The sequence below is a fragment of the Notolepis coatsorum genome (genome assembly GCF_963971535.1).
Source record: "Notolepis coatsorum genome assembly, chromosome: 11".
NCBI classification, from domain to species: Eukaryota; Metazoa; Chordata; class Actinopteri; order Aulopiformes; family Paralepididae; genus Notolepis; species Notolepis coatsorum.
In genome coordinates this window covers 12,873,267-12,893,543 of record NC_140175.1, presented here as the reverse complement: position 1 = coordinate 12,893,543, position 20,277 = coordinate 12,873,267, and the positions used below count along the sequence as shown (strand labels likewise).

General features: G+C 44.6%; 1 protein-coding gene across 1 annotated transcript; it reads right to left on the bottom strand.

The window, feature by feature from the left end:
* Positions 1–635: 635 nt before the first annotated feature.
* LOC311236877 (fructose-1,6-bisphosphatase 1-like) lies at positions 636–19,802 on the bottom strand (the record flags this gene model as incomplete). The annotated part of the gene is made up of 7 exons (XM_084324666.1): positions 636–824; positions 2,571–2,690; positions 5,392–5,529; positions 8,143–8,283; positions 12,481–12,573; positions 15,682–15,844; positions 19,633–19,802. 7 exons carry the CDS (start codon positions 19,800–19,802, stop codon positions 636–638), a joined length of 1,014 nt encoding a protein of 337 aa, XP_084180792.1.
* Between the last annotated feature and the right edge of the window lie 475 nt (positions 19,803–20,277).

The window sequence follows — 20,277 nt, the reverse complement described above, 5'->3', positions numbered from 1 at the left end:
TTAAATAGCTCTACAATCCAACAGCCATCACTGATATAGTTTGGTCAGTAACGTGGGTCTCCCAGTCCCTCCTGCTCTGCAGTAAACACAAAACACATGTTCCGGTATCCCTTTCCCACTTTATCCAATCAGGAGAGAGAACCCTATAGATATTTGTACTTATTTCAAATAAGTAGATCTTGCCAAGACAAATTTGCTGGCATATTATTGTACTTGTTTCAAGCACATCATTTGTTTTTATTTATTATTTAGATACCAGGACATGTATTTTGTGTTTACTGCAGAGTGAAGGGACTGGGAGAGACCCATGTTACTGACCAGACACTCTATATCAGTGATGGCTGTCGGAGTGTAGAGCTATTATTTTAGCCACTTATTCTAACAAAAAAATAAATACATCAGCACCTTTAACCAGTTCAGTTGGCCGAAACTGAACCCTTTTCCCTTTAACCCTTTCACTGCGACAACAACACAGCAGGTTAACCCTTTCACTGCCACACGACAAAGGGTAGTAGTGTGATAGTAAAGGGTTAACCTTCTGTAGTGTGGTAGTGAAAAAAAACACTTTGAAGCAGGAATTGACACATTTTGTTTCTAGTAGTTGAGCCTGCTGAGCGTCAGGGTAGGTGAACGCCTCACTTGACGTGCTTCTTGAAGATGGCGATGTATTCCTTCACGTCGTCAGGGGAACCCAGGACCACGGGGACACGCTGGTGGATGTCGGTGGGCATGATGTCCAGGACGTTCATGGAGCCTGTGGTGGCCATGCCTCCCGCCTGCTCCATGATGTAGGCCATGGGGTTGCATTCATACAGGAGCCTCAGCTGGAGGAGGAGAGGAGGGGAGGAGAGGAGGGGAGAGGAGGGGAGGAGAGGAGAGGAGAGGAGAGGAGAGGAGAGGAGAGGAGAGGAGAGGAGAGGAGAGGAGGAGAGGAGGGGAGGGGAGGGGAGGGGAGAGGAGGAGAGGAGAGGAGAGGAGAGGAGAGGAGAGGAGAGGAGAGGAGAGGAGAGGAGAGGAGGGGAGAGGAGAGGAGAGGAGAGGAGAAGAGGAGGGGAGGAGGAGAGAGGAGAGGAGAGGAGAGGAGAGGAGAGGAGGGGAGGGGAGAGGAGAGGAGAGGAGAAAAGAGAAATAGAAGAGAGAAGAGAAGATAAGATATTCCTTTATTGATCCCCCTGGGGGAAATTCGGGTGTCATGGCAGCAGGGGGGAGGGGAGGTACAGGTATGGGCAGGGTAATAGTAGAAAGACATAAAATATAGGCAATACAATTTGATCTGAACAGTGTAAACAATGTAATTAACTCTGAATATAAAGATATGAGGAAAAATAAACAGCGTAAACAAAGGTGCAGATGAGGGTCTGTATGCTCTATTGGTTATATTATACGTTACAATAAATATAGGCAATAAAGAATTTGAATCTGAACATATACTATGAGTACAAATTAAACCGTATACACAAGGTTCCCTAACTGGCACGATATACGTCATACGTTGTATTCCGTGCAGATTTTGGTGGTTAATAGTCTGACACACTTAGTGGTCAGAGAGCAGATAGGTTGTGCATGGATATCGTAGCATTGACCTTGACATGAGGATCAATGTAATGTACTTAATTGCCAATGTACACAAGGACATTTAGTTTTGTCCACATATCACTCCTAGATGCACGTAAAAGTTCCCATAAACGGTGCATTTTTATATAGCAGCTTTTATCCAAAGCGCTTTACAATTTTGTTCCTCACATTTTACCCGTTCACTCACAGTTAAATCTTTCAGGAACACTGTCTTTTCGTCTCAACCTGTTTTCTTATACAAACAAATTGTCAGATGCAGTCAGGTTCATTCTTATTTTACTAGGTCAGCCGATGATGGACAGATTATGTTACCACGTCCAAAATCAAATGCTTTAAAGAGGACTGTTGTTTATCGTGCCATCAATCATTGGAATAACTGCCCACTGAACATAAGTAAATTGAATAGTAAAGTGTCTTTCAAATACCACCTGAGAATGCACTACTTAAATATGTGAGCAAAATATTCTGATGTTGATAATGATGTCTACAATGTTTTACTGTTTTTAGATTATCATTGTTAATTAATTGTGATTGTCATATGTATCTCATGTTGTTATGTTTTCTGTTTTCTGTTGTCTTTCTGTGTGGACCCCAGGAAGACTAGCTCGCCACTTAGGTGACAGCTAATGGGGATCCTTTTAAACAATAAACAACAATAAACTCACACATTCACACACCGGCGACGGAGGCGACCATGCGAGGTGCCAACCTGCTCATCGGGAGCAGTTAGGGGTTAAGTGTCTTGCTCAAGGACACTTCGACACGCTGCCCGGTAGGAGCGGGGAATCGAAACCCGGGAACCTCCGGATTACCAGACGACTGCTCTACCTCCCGAGCCACTGTCACCCCTAATAAAGTTCCCTCTATACTGTACATTTCATCAGAGAGGTCAGAGCACAGGGTCCGCCTGCAGTAGAGCAGCTTGGGGGGTTCGGACATTCGGTGCCTTGCTCAAGGGAATTTAACCAGCAACCTGCATTAATTTGGATTCTCACCTTCCCCTTGGGACTCTTGACGTTAGCAGGGTATAAGAAGATGCCTCCGTACACCAAGGTGCGGTGGACGTCCGCTACCATGGAACCGACATATCGCCCACCATAGGGGGCGCTGCCGTCCTGGGGACGACACAAGAAATGACATGTACACTTACCCATTAACCCTTCAGTTCAGCTCAGTTATTTTTTATTTGGGGTTTTGGACACATAACAATGGATGGTCATTCCATAAATCGCCAATTTTTTCTTTTTCATTTACATACATAGTACATACATATAGTACACATTACAGTATAGTATACCTGCAGTATATAATAGTATATACTATAGTATATACAACACATATATAATGTGATATGAGATATAATTATAGTACATGATATATACAATATAATAATGTAGTACCATAATATAATAGCCTATATAGTAAATATAATAAATATAGTTCAATATAATATACAAATTAATTATAATATGATTATATAATGTAATATAATATAACATATAATACAATATCATATGTATTATTATTATTATTATTATTATTAATATTTTTTTTTTTAATTAAATGCAATTAAAACTCTTCTTCCCTTCTGTACCTATCTTTCTCTACCTTTTTCATGTGGCAGTGAAAGAGTTAACCTTCTGTAGTGTCCCGCGGTGAAAGAGTTAACCCTTTGGTAGTGTGGTAGTGAAAGTGTTAAAGCCTAAAGCAAAACTGATGAGTGATGGATATGCTCTGCTGGAAAATGTGATTAACCCTTTCACTGCCACACTACCAAATGATTAACCCTTTCACGGCGACAATACAGATGGCCTCTATGCCCCCCCCCCCCCCCGTAGCTGGGCCCCAGGAAGCTTCCCCCTCCCACCCCCCCTTATGGGCGGCCCTGGATGCATGTATTTGCCCTGGATGCATGTATTTAACCATAAAACTTAAATCTGGGATATTTTTTATTGGATTAATAATAATATATAATAAAAACAAATAAAAACATTAACAAACAATAATTTTTATTCAATCGAAACTCATGTCTATCACTCAGTCGATCAATTTGAGAGTGGAAAATGTCCAGTTAGATTAACAGTAAGACGTGCTGTGCAGTGGAGCCACAGAGGGGCGCTGTCGGGCCCTGTCCACAGTCAGAGGAGGCCATGTTTCACTCCTTTTATCCAAAGCGACTTACAGGTTCTGTACAACAAGTCAGCAGCAGGAAGGGTACAACTCCTTCGCCTGAGTAACAATGTTCATCAAACAGTGCTGAAACTTGTGTGCTGCAGTGTTGAGTGCATAGTAGTAAAGACATATTAGTATAGTAGGAAGAGAGCATGGTAGTAGTGAACAGTAAGAAGGTTAGTGTTTTTTCTTTCTTTCTACATTTCAGATATTGATTGAAGAAGTGTGTTTCAGTTGACAGTGAAAGATTGGTCGTGTTTCGGCTGTCCTAACTGTGGTGGGAAGTTCGTTCCACCATTGTGGAGCGAGGAGCGCGAATAGAATTTTTGATGAGCGTTGCTGATGTGGGGGAAATAGGAGCTTGTCTCCTCCCTCTGTCCCATAACAGACGTGTCTTCTCATAAGGATGTGTCTTTATCCCCTCCCTTCCCCCAAAACCTCCAGTTTATGGTCCCCCCCCTCCTGGGTATAAAGGAGCCCCCTCTCTGTGATTCGGTCTCTCACTTCCGGGTCTCCTAGCTAGTCACTTAGATGACAGCCATCCAGCCATTCTCTGACTATTCTGTATTCAATACTTTCATTCTGAAATTTATTTACTTTAATTATCCCCCCTATCTAAAGCAGTTCCTAATTCCATATAGTTCAACTTATAATTTAAGACACACGGATCATCCTTTCTTTATCATACCTCGAACCACCAAAGTTATCGGTCGACTTGCCTTAAAAGTTTAAATATAAAGCTCCAGCTGATTGGAACAAACTGCCTAGTTCACTCAGATCTCTCACTTCTTACCGGTTATTTAAGATATCTTTGTTTACTCATCTACAGACTACTTGCACTTGTTACTGATTTACTGTGTTTAGGGTTTACATGTTTACAGATCAAACTATCATTTAGTATGTACATTTATATGGGAACATATATTATATTGACGATCCTCTTGGGAAGAATCAGTGGGGACTGTGGGGGTGAGCTTGGGAGAGCGTCTGTCAGTGTATAAGTGTATTTTGTTATCCTGTGTTTTGTTTTGTTTAGTTATGTATTGTATTGTACGTTTTAAACGAGATAGCATATCTCAAGGGGTTTATCCTTCAAATACATTTCTAATTCGGGCGGTCGGGTGGCGTAGCGGAGATTGCGCTCGTCACCAATGCAAGAGGCTGCGGTCTCGACTCCAAGGAGTCAGCATTGCCTGCGGCTTGGGCCGATCGTCATACTAACTCGTTTGGCTGAGTTAGCGGGAGGGAAGTCGTGGGTGGTAATCTGGCGTTGTGGACAGCGACGCCCTACAGGTCAGGTCTGGGCGCCTGCTCAGCAAAAGGCAGGAAGTGGTGAAGGCAGCGTGACCTCCCACGCGTTACGCTTCACCAATGAGAGTCCTCGCTGCCAGGTGAAAAGAGAGCCGCTGGCTGTCTCCGCATGTGTCGGAGGAAGCATGTGGTAGAGTTCAGGGTTCCCTTGTACCGACCAGTAGGGGGAACATGCGCACAACGACCAGGTAGGGGAGGGGGGGGAATTGGCATAACGACTAAATTGGGATGGGGAGAAAAGCTTTGAAAATCAGGCGGAGAAAAAGAGGATAAAAAAAAAAAATGTTTCTTTTTAAAGAATTTAAACTACATGTTTCCCACACTGATCATTACCTCTGGGTATTTCTTCTTCTGGAGGTACTCCGTCACGTCTGGGTAGAAGTATTTTGCGTATCCTTCATTCAAACTGTAGATCTTTCCCTTCTTCTTGATCTTCACGTCTCGATCCACCAGGATGAACTCACCGATGGCCTGAAGAGAGAAAAGCAACAGATTTGACGAGAGACGGATTTGATGACCACATTGAGGCCTTTAACCCTTTCACTACCACACAGACGACTGAATCATTTAACCCTTTCACTACCACACTACAGAAGGTTAACCTTTTCACTACCACACTACAGAATGTTAACCCTTTCACTACCACACTACAGAAGGTTAACCCTTTCACTACTACACTCCATAAGGTTAACCCTTTCACTACCACACTACAGAAGGTTAACCTTTCACTACCACTCGACAGAATGTTAACCTTTCACTACCACACTACAGAAGGTTAACCCTTTCACTACCACACTCCATAAGGTTAACCCTTTCACTACCACACTACAGAAGGTTAACCTTTCACTACCACTCAACAGAAGGTTAACCCTTTCACTACCACACTACAGAAGATTAACCTTTCACTACCACACTACAGAAGGTTAACCCTTTCACTAACCACACTACAGAAGATTAACCTTTCACTACCACACTACAGAAGGTTAACCCTTTCACTACTACACTCCATAAGGTTAACCCTTTCACTACCACACTACAGAAGGTTAACCTTTCACTACCACTCGACAGAATGTTAACCTTTCACTACCACACTACAGAAGGTTAACCCTTTCACTACCACACTCCATAAGGTTAACCCTTTCACTACCACACTACAGAAGGTTAACCTTTCACTACCACTCAACAGAAGGTTAACCCTTTCACTACCACACTACAGAAGATTAACCTTTCACTACCACACTACAGAAGGTTAACCCGTTCACTAACCACACTACAGAAGATTAACCTTTCACTACCACACTATAGAAGGTTAACCTTTCACTACCACACTACAGAAGGTTAACCTTTCACTACCACACTACAGAAGGTTAACCCTTTCACTAACCACACTACAGAAGGTTAACCTTTCACTAACCACACTACAGAAGGTTAACCCTTTCACTACCACACTACAGACGGTTAACCCTTTCACTACCACACTACAGACGGTTAACTCTTTCACTACCACACTACAGAAGGTTAACCCTTTCACTACCACAGTACAGACGGTTAACCCTTTCACTACCACACTACAGAAGGTTAACCCTTTTACTACCACACTACAGGCGGTTAACCCTTTCACTACCGCACTACAGACGGTTAACCCTTTCACTACCACACTACAGACGGTTAACTCTTTCACTAACCAGACTACAGAAGGTTAACCCTTTCACTACCACACTACAGACGGTTAACTCTTTCACTACCACACTACAGAAGGTTAACCCTTTTACTACCACACTACAGGCGGTTAACCCTTTCACTACCGCACTACAGACGGTTAACCCTTTCACTACCACACTACAGACGGTTAACTCTTTCACTAACCAGACTACAGAAGGTTAACTCTTTCACTACCACACTACAGAAGGTTAACCCTTTCACTAGCACACTACAGACGGTTAACCCTTTCACTACCACACTACAGACGGTTAACCCTTTCACTACCACACCGACGACAACTGAAGCCTTTATACTCCTTTTTTATTTTGATCTTCTGTTAATGTTGTACTTCACATGTACAAGTACACAGCCTCTAAAGTTTTGTAACTACAACAGTGCACATCTCTTGAAACTTGCGGTCTTTACTTTCACTACCACACTACAGAAGGTTAACCCTTTCACTACCACACTCCATAAGGTTAACCCTTTCACTACCACACTACAGACGGTTAACTCTTTCACTACCACACTACAGAAGGTTAACCCTTTCACTACCACACTACAGACGGTTAACCCTTTCACTACCGCACTACAGACGGTTAACCCTTTCACTACCACACTACAGACGGTTAACTCTTTCACTAACCAGACTACAGAAGGTTAACCCTTTCACTACCACACTACAGACGGTTAACCCTTTCACTACCACACCGATGACAACTGAAGCCTTTAAACTCCTTTTTGATTTTGATCTTCTGTTAATGTTACAGCCTCTAAAGTTTTGTAACTACAACTGTACACATCTCTTGAAACTTGCGGTCTTTACTTTAAAACATTACTCATCTGAAAATTCTAAATGGACATACAGTACATGATGCTTCATTTGAGGAATTCAATTAACAGAGGATGGACTTTGCAGGAAGTAAGATAAGATAAGATATTCCTTTATTGATCCCCTTGGGGGAAATTCAGGCATCATAGCAGCAGGGAGGAGGGGAGGTACAGGTGTGGGCAGGGTAATAGGAAAAAGACTAGTTAAATATAGGTAATATAATTTGATCTGAATTTTTTTTTTTAAATTGAAAAATAAACAAAGATGAAGATGAGGGTCTGTGTGCCCTATCGGTTATATTATACGTTACAATAGATATGGCAATAAAGAATCGATAAAGTATGATTGATTATGTTATTGTGGGCTTCTCTGTGCCATCACCAGTTTAGATCTGTTGATCCAGATGTGTGGCCAACTACGGAATGAGGTGAAATATCAGAAGACATTTTGAGTCTGTATGGGTCTGTATGGCCCGATCGCTTAGTTATCGGAAACATGAATTGCCTAACAAATAGCATTGATGAGTCGTGATGTTAAGGTCAGAGACTCACGGGGTCGAGCATGAAGCAGTTGACGCCCTGCCCAGTAGAAAGCACCATCATGGTGGCGCTGCCGTACAGGGCGTAGCCGGCGGCCACGATATCTCTGCCAGGCTGCAGGGCATCGCTCTCAGTGGGGTCACCATCCGTGGTCTGTAACCATACACAATCATCATCATCATCATCATCATCATCATCATCCTCATCTTCATCATCATCATCATCATCACCATCCGTGGTCTGTAACCATACACAATCATCATCATCATCATCATCATCATCCTCATCTTCATCATCATCATCATCATCATCACCATCCGTGGTCTGTAACCATACACAATCATCATCATCATCATCATCATCCTCATCTTCATCATCATCATCATCATCATCATCACCATCCGTGGTCTGTAACCATACACAATCATCATCATCATCATCATCATCATCATCATCATCATCATCATCATCATCATCATCATCATCATCATCATCACCACCATCATCATCATCACCACCATCATCATCATCATCACCATCATCATCATCACCTTCACCACCACCTCATCATCATCACCACCATCATCATCATCATCATCATCATCATCATCATCATCATCATCATCTTCACCACCACCTCATCATCATCACCACCATCATCATCATCATCATCATCATCATCATCATCATCATCACCTTCACCACCACCTCATCATCATCACCACCATCATCATCATCATCACCTTCACCACCACCTCATCATCATCACCACCATCATCATCATCACCACCTTCATCATCATCATCACCATCATCATCATCATCACCATCACCATCATCATCATCATCATCATCATCATCATCATCATCATCATCATCATCATCACCACCATCATCATCATCATCACCTTCACCACCACCTCATCATCATCATCATCACCATCATCATCATCATCATCATCATCACCACCTTCATCATCATCATCATCATCATCATCATCATCATCATCATCACCATCATCATCATCACCACCATCATCATCATCACCACCATCATCATCATCACCACCATCATCATCATCACCACCTTCATCATCATCATCATCATCATCATCACCATCATCATCATCATCACCACCATCATCATCATCACCACCATCATCATCATCATCACCATCATCATCATCACCTTCACCACCACCTCATCATCATCACCACCATCATCATCATCACCATCATCATCATCACCTTCACCACCACCTCATCATCATCACCACCATCATCATCATCACCATCATCATCATCACCTTCACCACCATCATCATCATCATCATCACCATCATCATCATCACCACCATCATCATCACCACCATCATCATCATCATCATCACCATCATCATCATCACCACCATCATCATCATCACCATCATCATCATCACCTTCACCACCACCTCATCATCATCACCACCATCATCATCATCATCATCATCATCATCATCATCACCACCATCATCATCATCATCACCTTCACCACCACCTCATCATCACCACCATCACCATCATCATCATCATCACCATCATCATCACCCACTGTGTTACATTAACACACCCTTACTGGACTATATATTACAATCAAAACGCTTCATACTTGTTCATTCTTCACTGTTCATACTTTTTGCACATTGCTGCTCAATTGCCCAGCCCTGCTAAATATTCTATCCTACTGTATTGTTATTTTTATTCTAATTAGTGTATATACTTGACCACATCGTGCACAATTGTACAGCCCTGGCCTGTTTTATTTTATTTTATAATTCTATTCTATTCTATTGTGCTTAGTTTATATTCCATTTTTATTTTATCCTACCGTAATTGTCTGTCCGTTAATGTCGCACCAGAAACGATCAAATCAAATTCCTTGTATAGTGTAAACTACTTAATAATGGCCTGATTTAGGTCACTCTCTTCTGGTGGTCCCTCCATCTTTTTTCTTCTTTCTTTGAAATTATAAAAAAAAATTATTTACTGTATGCTCAAGCTAACACGCTGAAGAAGAAGAAGTCACTTTACACACTTTAGAACACCTAAACACACTTTATATTTATTGGTAAAGAATTTGCACTACAACCCATACCTCATTACACCTTACTGTAAATTGTACCTAAATTGTACCTCATCCCATTTCTGCTTTGCACTATATAGTATATTGTATATTAGTATATTGTATATTGTATGGTAACTCAGTTACTTCTACTCTGCATTGAACATTGTACATATGTACATACTGAACACTTGTGTCTACGTACGTGACTTCTATTTTATACTGCTATACTTATTTTATTTTATACTTATCTATTTTTGTCTAGCACAGTCTCTGGAGCGTAACAGAAAGAAGCATTTTGTATAAAAGTATTCTGTACTTCTGTATGACAACTAATAAAGAAACTTGAAACTTGAACTTGAAGTTCCATTTCTGCTCTGCTGGGGTGAAAGTTAACCTGTTTAGGGCCTATTGCACTACTCCTCTCTATACTGCCCCCCTGTGGCTGGGTCAAGTTTAAGCAGGCTAGCTTCCATAAGCTTCAGGTTGCTTACAATGATTCTGCTGAGGAAGCCGAGGCGCTGCAGCGCCAGTGAAATGTTTTCTGGATCTGGAGTTGACTCCTCTCATGCTCTGCTGAGACACCTGATGTATAAATGTATCTGTCGTCTGAATGTGTCTCAGTACAGGATCATCATCCTGTTGCCGACTCAACCTATAGTCTCAGTGACATCAAGTTCCAGTCCTGTATCTGGAAGTATTGGTACAGTGCCCTGTCGTAGAGCTGCTATTGGTTTATGTTTTTATTTATTGTGATGTAACTTGTTGATTATGTTTGTCTGTTTTTTACTCTGTGGACCCTGTGTCTGCACATTCGGGGGCCATTGGGCTTTTCATTACACGTTTTCACTGTGCGTGAGCCGTGAGGTTGTTTGTAGAGCTAAATCTATATTTTATATTATTGCTATGTGTCCATTGTCATTGTCAATTGACAGTATAAACCTTCCCTTCAATATGCCATAAAGACATTTTTTTTCCATCAATACGTTCCCATTTTATAGCGTCGTGAATATGAACTATATACCGGAATGGTCTGGGATCATTCCTGCAAGGCTAGCTATAGGGCGCTAAGCTAATAACGTTATATCGATTGGCGTTTCGGCCCTACACAAGCTAGAGTTAAAAATCAAAATGCATATGATCGGTATCATGTTCCACCATGAATGCATGAAAGGGGGGGGGGGGGGGGGGGGGGGAAGTTGTTTCTGATTATTGATTACCAATAACGGCATTCGTTATTGCAACATCATACGCTGACCGGGTGGATGGCTATGAGAACAACGCCCGATCAGGCTGAAATATATATTTTTTTTAACAAATGTTTTTTATTTTCCCTTTTTTAACATAAAACTAGACAAACAATACATTAATAGTAGAAATCTATGATAAATCACAGGACAATGATCGACATAATAATATCAGGCTGAAATTGACGTCAAATCGTTCTTACATGTGGCCGGTTGGATTCCAAAAATAATTTCTCAGTTATTTGATCGCCATCTGGTAGATCGATATGTCCATTGGCTGATGCTATATTCCTTTACTGCATACTGAATTCGGCGTCGCAAAAAGTATTCCAGGTGATCTGGTGAAGCCATAGCTTTAGGCTAACAGAAAAGCTAACCCGGAGCAGGGAAAAAAGTGACACCCGGTCTGCAACAGGGGAAACTGCATTTTTGAGACAGCGCCAATACCAGGATCTGTCCGGTACTGCACTTTCTGAGTCCCAATATGCCTTTTCCAGCCAAAATACAGCTCTGTGACAACATCCGGGATATTAAAATGCAATAAAAACATAAACAAGCTTAACACGCATATATATACATACGTGGTTGGCCGTCAAGCGCTGGCTCCCAATCACGTATATATACGTGGTTGGAATAAAGGTGATGATGCTATCATAACATAACATATCATAACACAACACAACACAGCATAACATAACACATCATAACAACACAACACCATAACCTCTGTATCCTCCTCTTCAGATGCTGAATTACAGTGTAATGGACACCATTCAGTTGAACATCTTTCATGCTTTCATCAAATACTCATTTCCATGGTAACTACTACAATACCCATAAGCCTTGCTAATCTTCGACCAATCACAAGAGCACACCTACTTTGATGTTGGTTAGATTAGATTAGATCAGATTCAAATATATTGTCATAGTAACTAAAAGAAGTTTGGCAAATGGTTATTAACCCCAAAATGTGTTTGGATGACCAGTCGACGTCGTCACAAACCTTTTTGTAGATTGCGAAGATGGTTCCAATGGAGACAAGACAGTCGATGTTTGAGGATCCGTCCAGAGGGTCGAAGCACACAATGTATTTACCCTGTCAGGAGACAAGAGACACCGTGGAGTCAGGACCACATGGTGGAGGACAGGAGGGACGTGTCAGGAGACAAGAGACACTGTGGAGTCAGGACCACATGGTGGAGGACTGGAGGGACAAGAGGCACTGTGGAGTCAGGGCCACATGGGGGAGGACAGGAGGGACAAGAGGCACTGTGGAGTCAGGGCCACATGGGGGAGGACAGGAGGGACAAGAGGCACTGTGGAGTCAGGGCCACATGGGGGAGGACAGGAGGGACAAGAGGCACTGTGGAGTCAGGAGCATGTGGTGGAGGACAGGAGGGACAAGAGGCACTGTGGAGTCAGGGCCACATGGGGGAGGACAGGAGACAAGAGACACTGTGGAGTTAGGACCACATGGGGGAGGACAGGAGACAAGAGACACTGTGGAGTCAGGGCCACATGGGGGAGGACAGGAGACAAGAGACACTGTGGAGTCAGGAGCATGTGGTGGAGGACAGGAGACAAGAGACACTGTGGAGTCAGGGCCACATGGTGGAGGACAGGAGACAAGAGACACTGTGGAGTCAGGGCCACATGGGGGAGGACAGGAGGGACAAGAGGCACTGTGGAGTCAGGGCCACATGGGGGAGGACAGGAGGGACAAGAGGCACTGTGGAGTCAGGGCCACATGGGGGAGGACAGGAGACAAGAGACACTGTGGAGTCAGGAGCATGTGGTGGAGGACAGGAGACAAGAGACACTGTGGAGTCAGGAGCATGTGGTGGAGGACAGGAGACAAGAGACACTGTGGAGTCAGGAGCATGTGGTGGAGGACAGGAGGGACAAGAGGCACTGTGGAGTCAGGGCCACATGGGGGAGGACAGGAGACAAGAGACACTGTGGAGTCAGGGCCACATGGGGGAGGACAGGAGGGACGTGTCAGGAGACAAGAGACACTGTGGAGTCAGGGCCACATGGTGGAGGACAGGAGACAAGAGACACTGTGGAGTCAGGGCCACATGGGGGAGGACAGGAGGGACGTGTCAGGAGACAAGAGACACTGTGGAGTCAGGGCCACATGGTGGAGGACAGGAGACAAGAGACACTGTGGAGTCAGGGCCACATGGGGGAGGACAGGAGACAAGAGACACTGTGGAGTCAGGGCCACATGGGGGAGGACAGGAGGGAGACAAGAGACACTGTGGAGTCAGGGCCACATGGGGGAGGACAGGAGGGACAAGAGACACTGTGGAGTCAGGGCCACATGGTGGAGGACAGGAGACAAGAGACACTGTGGAGTCAGGGCCACATGGGGGAGGACAGGAGGGAGACAAGAGACACTGTGGAGTCAGGGCCACATGGGGGAGGACAGGAGGGAGACAAGAGACACTGTGGAGTCAGGGCCACATGGGGGAGGACAGGAGACAAGAGACACTGTGGAGTCAGGGCCACATGGTGGAGGACAGGAGACAAGAGACACTGTGGAGTCAGGGCCACATGGGGGAGGACAGGGGGGAGACAAAAGACACTGTGGAGTCAGGGCCACATGGGGGAGGACAGGAGACAAGAGACACTGTGGAGTCAGGGCCACATGGGGGAGGACAGGAGGGAGACAAGAGACACTGTGGAGTCAGGGCCACATGGTGGAGGACAGGAGACAAGAGACACTGTGGAGTCAGGGCCACATGGGGGAGGACAGGAGGGAGACAAGAGACACTGTGGAGTCAGGGCCACATGGTGGAGGACAGGGGGGACAAGTCAGGAGACAAGAGACACTGGAGTCAGGACCACATGGTGGAGGACAGGGGGGACATGTGTGTGTGTGTGTGTGTGCATGCACTGTCTCTCACACTCACTCATACTCACACATACTCACGCACTCACACTCACGCACTCACACTCACGCACTCATACTCACGCACTCATACTCACTCACTCACTCACTCACTCACTCACTCACTCATACTCACTCATACTCACTCACTCACTCACACTCACTCATACTCACTCACACTCACTCATACTCACTCACTCACTCACTCACACTCACTCACTCACTCACTCACACTCACACTCTCATACTCACTCACTCACTCACTCACTCATACTCACTCACACTCACTCATACTCACTCACTCACTCACTCACTCACTCACTCACTCACTCACTCACTCATACTCACTCACTCACTCATACTCACTCACACTCATACTCACTCACACACTCACTCACTCACTCACTCACTCATACTCACTCACACACACACTCACTCACTCACTCACTCATACTCACTCACCCACTCACACTCACTCACCCACTCATACTCACTCACTCACACTCATACTCACTCACTCACCTACTCACACTCACTCATACTCACTCACCCACTCATACTCACTCACTCACACTCATACTCACTCACTCACCTACTCACACTCACTCACTCACTCATACTCACTCACCCACTCATACTCACTCACTCACACTCATACTCACTCACTCACTCACTCACTCATACTCACTCACCCACTCATACTCACTCTCATACTCACTCACACTCACTCACCCACTCACACTCACTCACACTCACACACTCATACTCACTCACACTCACACACTCATACTCACTCACACTCACACACTCATACTCACTCTCATACTCACTCATACTCACTCACTCATACTCACTCTCATACTCACTCACTCACTCACTCACTCACTCACTCACTCACTCACTCATACTCACTCACTCATACTCACTCTCATACTCACTCACTCACTCACTCACTCATACTCACTCACTCATACTCACTCTCATACTCACTCACTCACTCACTCACTCACTCATACTCACTCTCATACTCACTCACTCACACCCATACACTCACTCACTCATACTCACACTCACTCATGCTTGTCTGGCTCCACAATAAGAGCATGCTCATCCTCCTCTGACACACACACACATGTCTGTCTGGCTCCACAATAAGGGCGTGCTCATCCTCCTCTGACACACACACACACACCTGTCTGCCTGGCTCCACAATAAGGGCGTGCTCATCCTCCTCTGACACACACACACACACCTGTCTGTCTGGCTCCACAATAAGGGCGTCCTGGGACACACACACACACACACACACACCTGTCTTTCTGGCTCCACAATAAGGGCGTGCTCGTCCTCCTCGGACACCAGCACGCAGGCGCTGAAGGAGGACTTGATCATGTTGATGACCAGGTCGTTGGACAGGATGTCCAGCTTCTTCACCTGGTCCCCCGTCACGTTGGTGCTGCCGGCGATGCCGTAGCTACATAGAGGGAGGGATGGAGGGAGGGAGGGATGGAGGGAGGGAGGGAGGGAGGGAGGGAGGGAGGGAGGGAGGGAGGGAGGACAGAGTTAGAGGAGACACACTGTGGACAGACAGAGAGAAACTTTGGCGATTGGGCCTTCTCACACACTGCACCTCGACACTGGAACTCCCTCCCTCCCTCAGACCATCAGAGACTCCCCCACACTCTCCACCTTCAAATGCCGCCTCAAAACCCACCTGTTCTCCCTAGCCTTCAACCTTCCCCAACCTTAACCCCCCCTTCCAACCTGTTTTGATGTTTGTTACTGTGGCTTTATGTTTACGTGTACCTCATGCTGTTTTCCCTGTTTCCCCCGTGGTCTTATGTTCCTTTTGTTTCTTTGTTTTTCTCTGTCTCTCTGCCTACTGTCAGCAACTTCGAGTTCCTGAGAAGCGCTATACAAATAAAATGTATTATTATTATTATTATTATTATTATTACTGTGGATGTAGCTTCCAGAGAAGGGAGGACAGACAGAGTTACAGGAGACACACTGTGGATGTACTGTAGCTTCCAGAGAGAGGGAGGACAGACAGAGTTAGAGGAGACACACTGTGGATGTACTGTAGCTTCCAGAGAGAGGGAGGACAGACAGAGTTAGAGGAGACACACTGTGGATGTAGCTTCCAGAGGAGGGAGGACAGACAGAGTTTTTTTTTTAAATCTAGCAAGAGACACTGTGGATGTAGCTTCCAGAGGAGGGAGGAGAGACAGAGTTACAGAGGAGACACTGTGGATGTAGCTTCCAGAGGGAGGGAGGACAGAGTTAGAGGAGACACACTGTGGATGTAGCTTCCAGAGCAGGACGGAGGACAGAGTTACAGGAGACACAGGAGTGTTTTTATATTAGCTTTAATGTCCTTCTATTTTTCTGTTTCTTTTCTGCCTTAAACATCTAGCCCAGGGACTACAACTGAAAACTAGCAACCCTGCTAATGTTGGCATATTTACATTTTTTTTTCTAATTTGTATTCATCTATAAATGTATAACTGTGTTGATTGATACGCACTGTCCCTGATCAAATACACTGAGGAGGGAGGACAGAGTTACAGCCTGCTACATTTACATTTAGTCATTTAGCTGAACGCTTTTATCCAAAGTGACTTACAAGTATTGAACAACAAGAGAGCAGGAAGGCCACAACTCTATCAGCTGAGTAACAAACAATGTGCATCAAAGTGTTGAGTGCTACAGTGTAGGTTAGTTTATTAGGACAAGTGCATGACAGTAAGGTTAGTTAGGGTTAAAGTTTTCTTCATTTCAGATAATGGTTGAAGTCAAGAAGTACGTCTGTAGTCGACGACGAAAGATTGGACGGGTTTCAGCTGTCCTAACTGTGGTGGGCAGTTCGTTCCACCATTGTGGGGCAAGGACAGACACATTGTGGACATTTTAAATTTCAGTCGGTCGTTGCTCTCATTGCTCTTGTGCTGTGAGGGAAAGATGCTTCATGTTGACCTAACCTTTCCCCTCAAACAGAACGATGGCATCGGTAGCCGTCCTCGTTGAAAACACTTTAGGGAAACTGAGGAACAAATGTTGAAACTTTTCTCCACGAGATGTAGAGTGTAACCTAAAATTCTAAATGTCACTACATTTTAGTAGGTATTGGTGACAATGTCATAGTAATCTTGTGTGTCCATTTCTATTCCTGTTCTAAACGATTCTCGATTCAGATTCTTTGAGGTGCAGGTCAAAACAGGTCACAGCTTATTTCGCAGGAGAAGAAAATGTATTTGAAAAAAAATAAATATCATACTATTCACATTTTCAGTTGACTTGATACAGTTTCATTTGGTTGCTGTACTGTAACTAGGGTATTAATTAAGAAAATAATTTATAAAAAAGAAAAAAAAAAAAATTTAAGAATCGAAACTTCCGGTTCCGGAACCAGATCTCGGTGCCCAACCCTACATTCCGGTCCGCTAGCAAACGACAGCAAAATACCTCAAATATGTACTGTGTGGTGGGAGGCACTGCCAACAGGGTAAAGAACCCAGAGACAAGATTTCATGAGCTTCCATACCAAAAGAACCGAGCCTTTAAAAAGAGAAAGGTGGACTCCCGGAGAGTCAGCATTGCCTTGGCTCGGGCTGATCGCTATACTAACTCGTTTGGCTGAGTTAGGGGGAGGGGAGCCGTGGGTGGGTCCTGGGCGTTGTGGACAGCGACCCCTACAGTTCGGTCGGGGCGCCTGGTCAGCGAAGGTAGGATCTGGTGAGAGGTAGTGCGGCCTCCCACACGTTACTCTCTCAACAGTGAGAATCTGCGCGGCCAGGCTGGTTGCCGGCTGGCTGCACATGCGTCGGAGGAAAGCATGTGACAGTCTCCGGCCTCTCGGACCAACAGTAGGGGAAAGTGCGCAACAACCAGGAAGGGGGTTGGGAATTAGCATAACGACTAACAGTGGGAGAAAAATCGGAAAAAGGAGGGGGGAAAAGATAAAAAAAAAAAAAAGAGAAAGGTGGATCTAGGCAATAAGATGTGAGGCGTCAGCAGCAAGAATGGGAAAACGTTGGGACCCTGACACTCAATAGCCTCTATGTCAAATCAAATAAAATCAAATAAAATCAAATGTATTTGTGAGGCCCGACAACACTCGTTAATGTCCCCATGGGCCGGACACATCTTCTTTAAACAAGTCAAGAAGAAACACCACAATAAATCAAGAACAAAACAAGAACACCATAAAGTCCAAAACATTTTTAAATAAATAAAATAAATGCAACACTCCCAGACATACCCCACGCGAAGGTAAGGAAAAACTAACTAAAATCTAGCAATAGGAAAAAATGCACCACAGGCAATGTGGAGGAGAGCAACCTTAGAAGGGCCGTTCAAGGGGGGATCTCCCTTCTTAGATGTCGGTGATAGTAGTGTTGCAATTAAACAGGCAAAACAGTTGGACGTGTGCAGCAAGTCATGGTAAGCTTTAAAAGATCAATCAGAAAGCTATATCCTGTATTGGTTTTGCGTTAACTAGCTTGCTAACACATAGCTAACATTAGCATGCTAATAGCTAACTTGCCCCATCTTCATTTTAATTCAAATAATTTTTTTGCCATAAACGCTACTTTCCCTCCCTCCTTTGGTGTCCTAACCTGGAGATGTCCTAACAGCAAGATGTTGAAACAGCTGTTACGCTCTGGAAAAGAGAACTGATATGAAGTAAACCTAACCTGGAGATGTCCTAACAGCAAGATGTTGAAACAGCTGTTACGCTCTGGAAAAGAGAACTGATATGAAGTAAAACAGAAGGGCCCCCAAATAACTTTTTGCCTAGGGGGCCCACAAAAGTCTAGGGACGGCTCTGGCTGGAGCACGCTGTCTTGGTGCTCAGAGGAGAACTGTGCAAAACATTTGCCCGGAGACCAATGTCCAAGGCTGCTGTTAACTTATTTGACAGACTTCGGGACTTGATTTGACCACAAGTTAAATATTGATCTTTGCCTTGGTACGTACACCCTTCAGTGTTTTTTCTTTTAATTAATTAATTCTCTCATTTTACCCTGTGACTTATCCAAACATTAATTATCATTAATCATATGCACTGATGAAATTGGCACACACAGCGTAATAGCCTTATAGTCAAAGAAAGAAGATAATCAGAGAGAAAGAAGGAATACAGCAGCTCTGCTTCATCTCAGGGCCACAGAGGTAGAGTCGGTGTACAGAGAGATACTCTAATAAAACAATTATTCTCCTATCTGGGGGTAAAAAAAACGTGCGAGTGTAAAACCTTACAGGTTAGCAATCCCAGCCTTCCTGACGGCCGTGGAGATGGCTTTGACGGCCGTGCAGATGGAGTTGATCAGGTTGGTGAGCTCCCCCGTCCCCTGCGCTTTCCTGCCCTCCTCCAGGACGAGCCGGGTGAGGGTCACCACGTCGGTGTCGAAGGCGCCTCGGTCGGACATGGTGGCGGCGGCGGTGACGTTTCAGGAGGACGCGGAAAGCAGTGTGAGCCCTGGTGCTTCGAGTGAGGTGACAGGAGGTGATGAGTGTAAAGCCACAAAGTTTAAAAAAACATATCTGAACTGAGACAGGAGAAGGCATGGCGGAAGGGGGGGGGGGTGCTCCCACTCTAACCAATCACACGTCTCCTCGGGCTAAGGGGTGGTTGGATCACGTCTAGGTCTGCAGGTTTCAAGAGAGCAAAGTTCAGAGATAGTGACAGTTGTTGAGCTGATTCGGTTCGAGCCCCTTCTGGACTTTGTTTTTGTTTTTAACCCTTTCAATGCATGTCCCCTTTAACACTTTCACTACCACACTACAGAAGGGTTGACCTTCTATAGTGTGGTAGTGAAAGGGTTAAGCTTCTATAGTGTGGTAGTGAAAGGGTTAAGGCCTTAATGCAGTATGTTTCTGAGGACCACAGTATACAGTACAAAG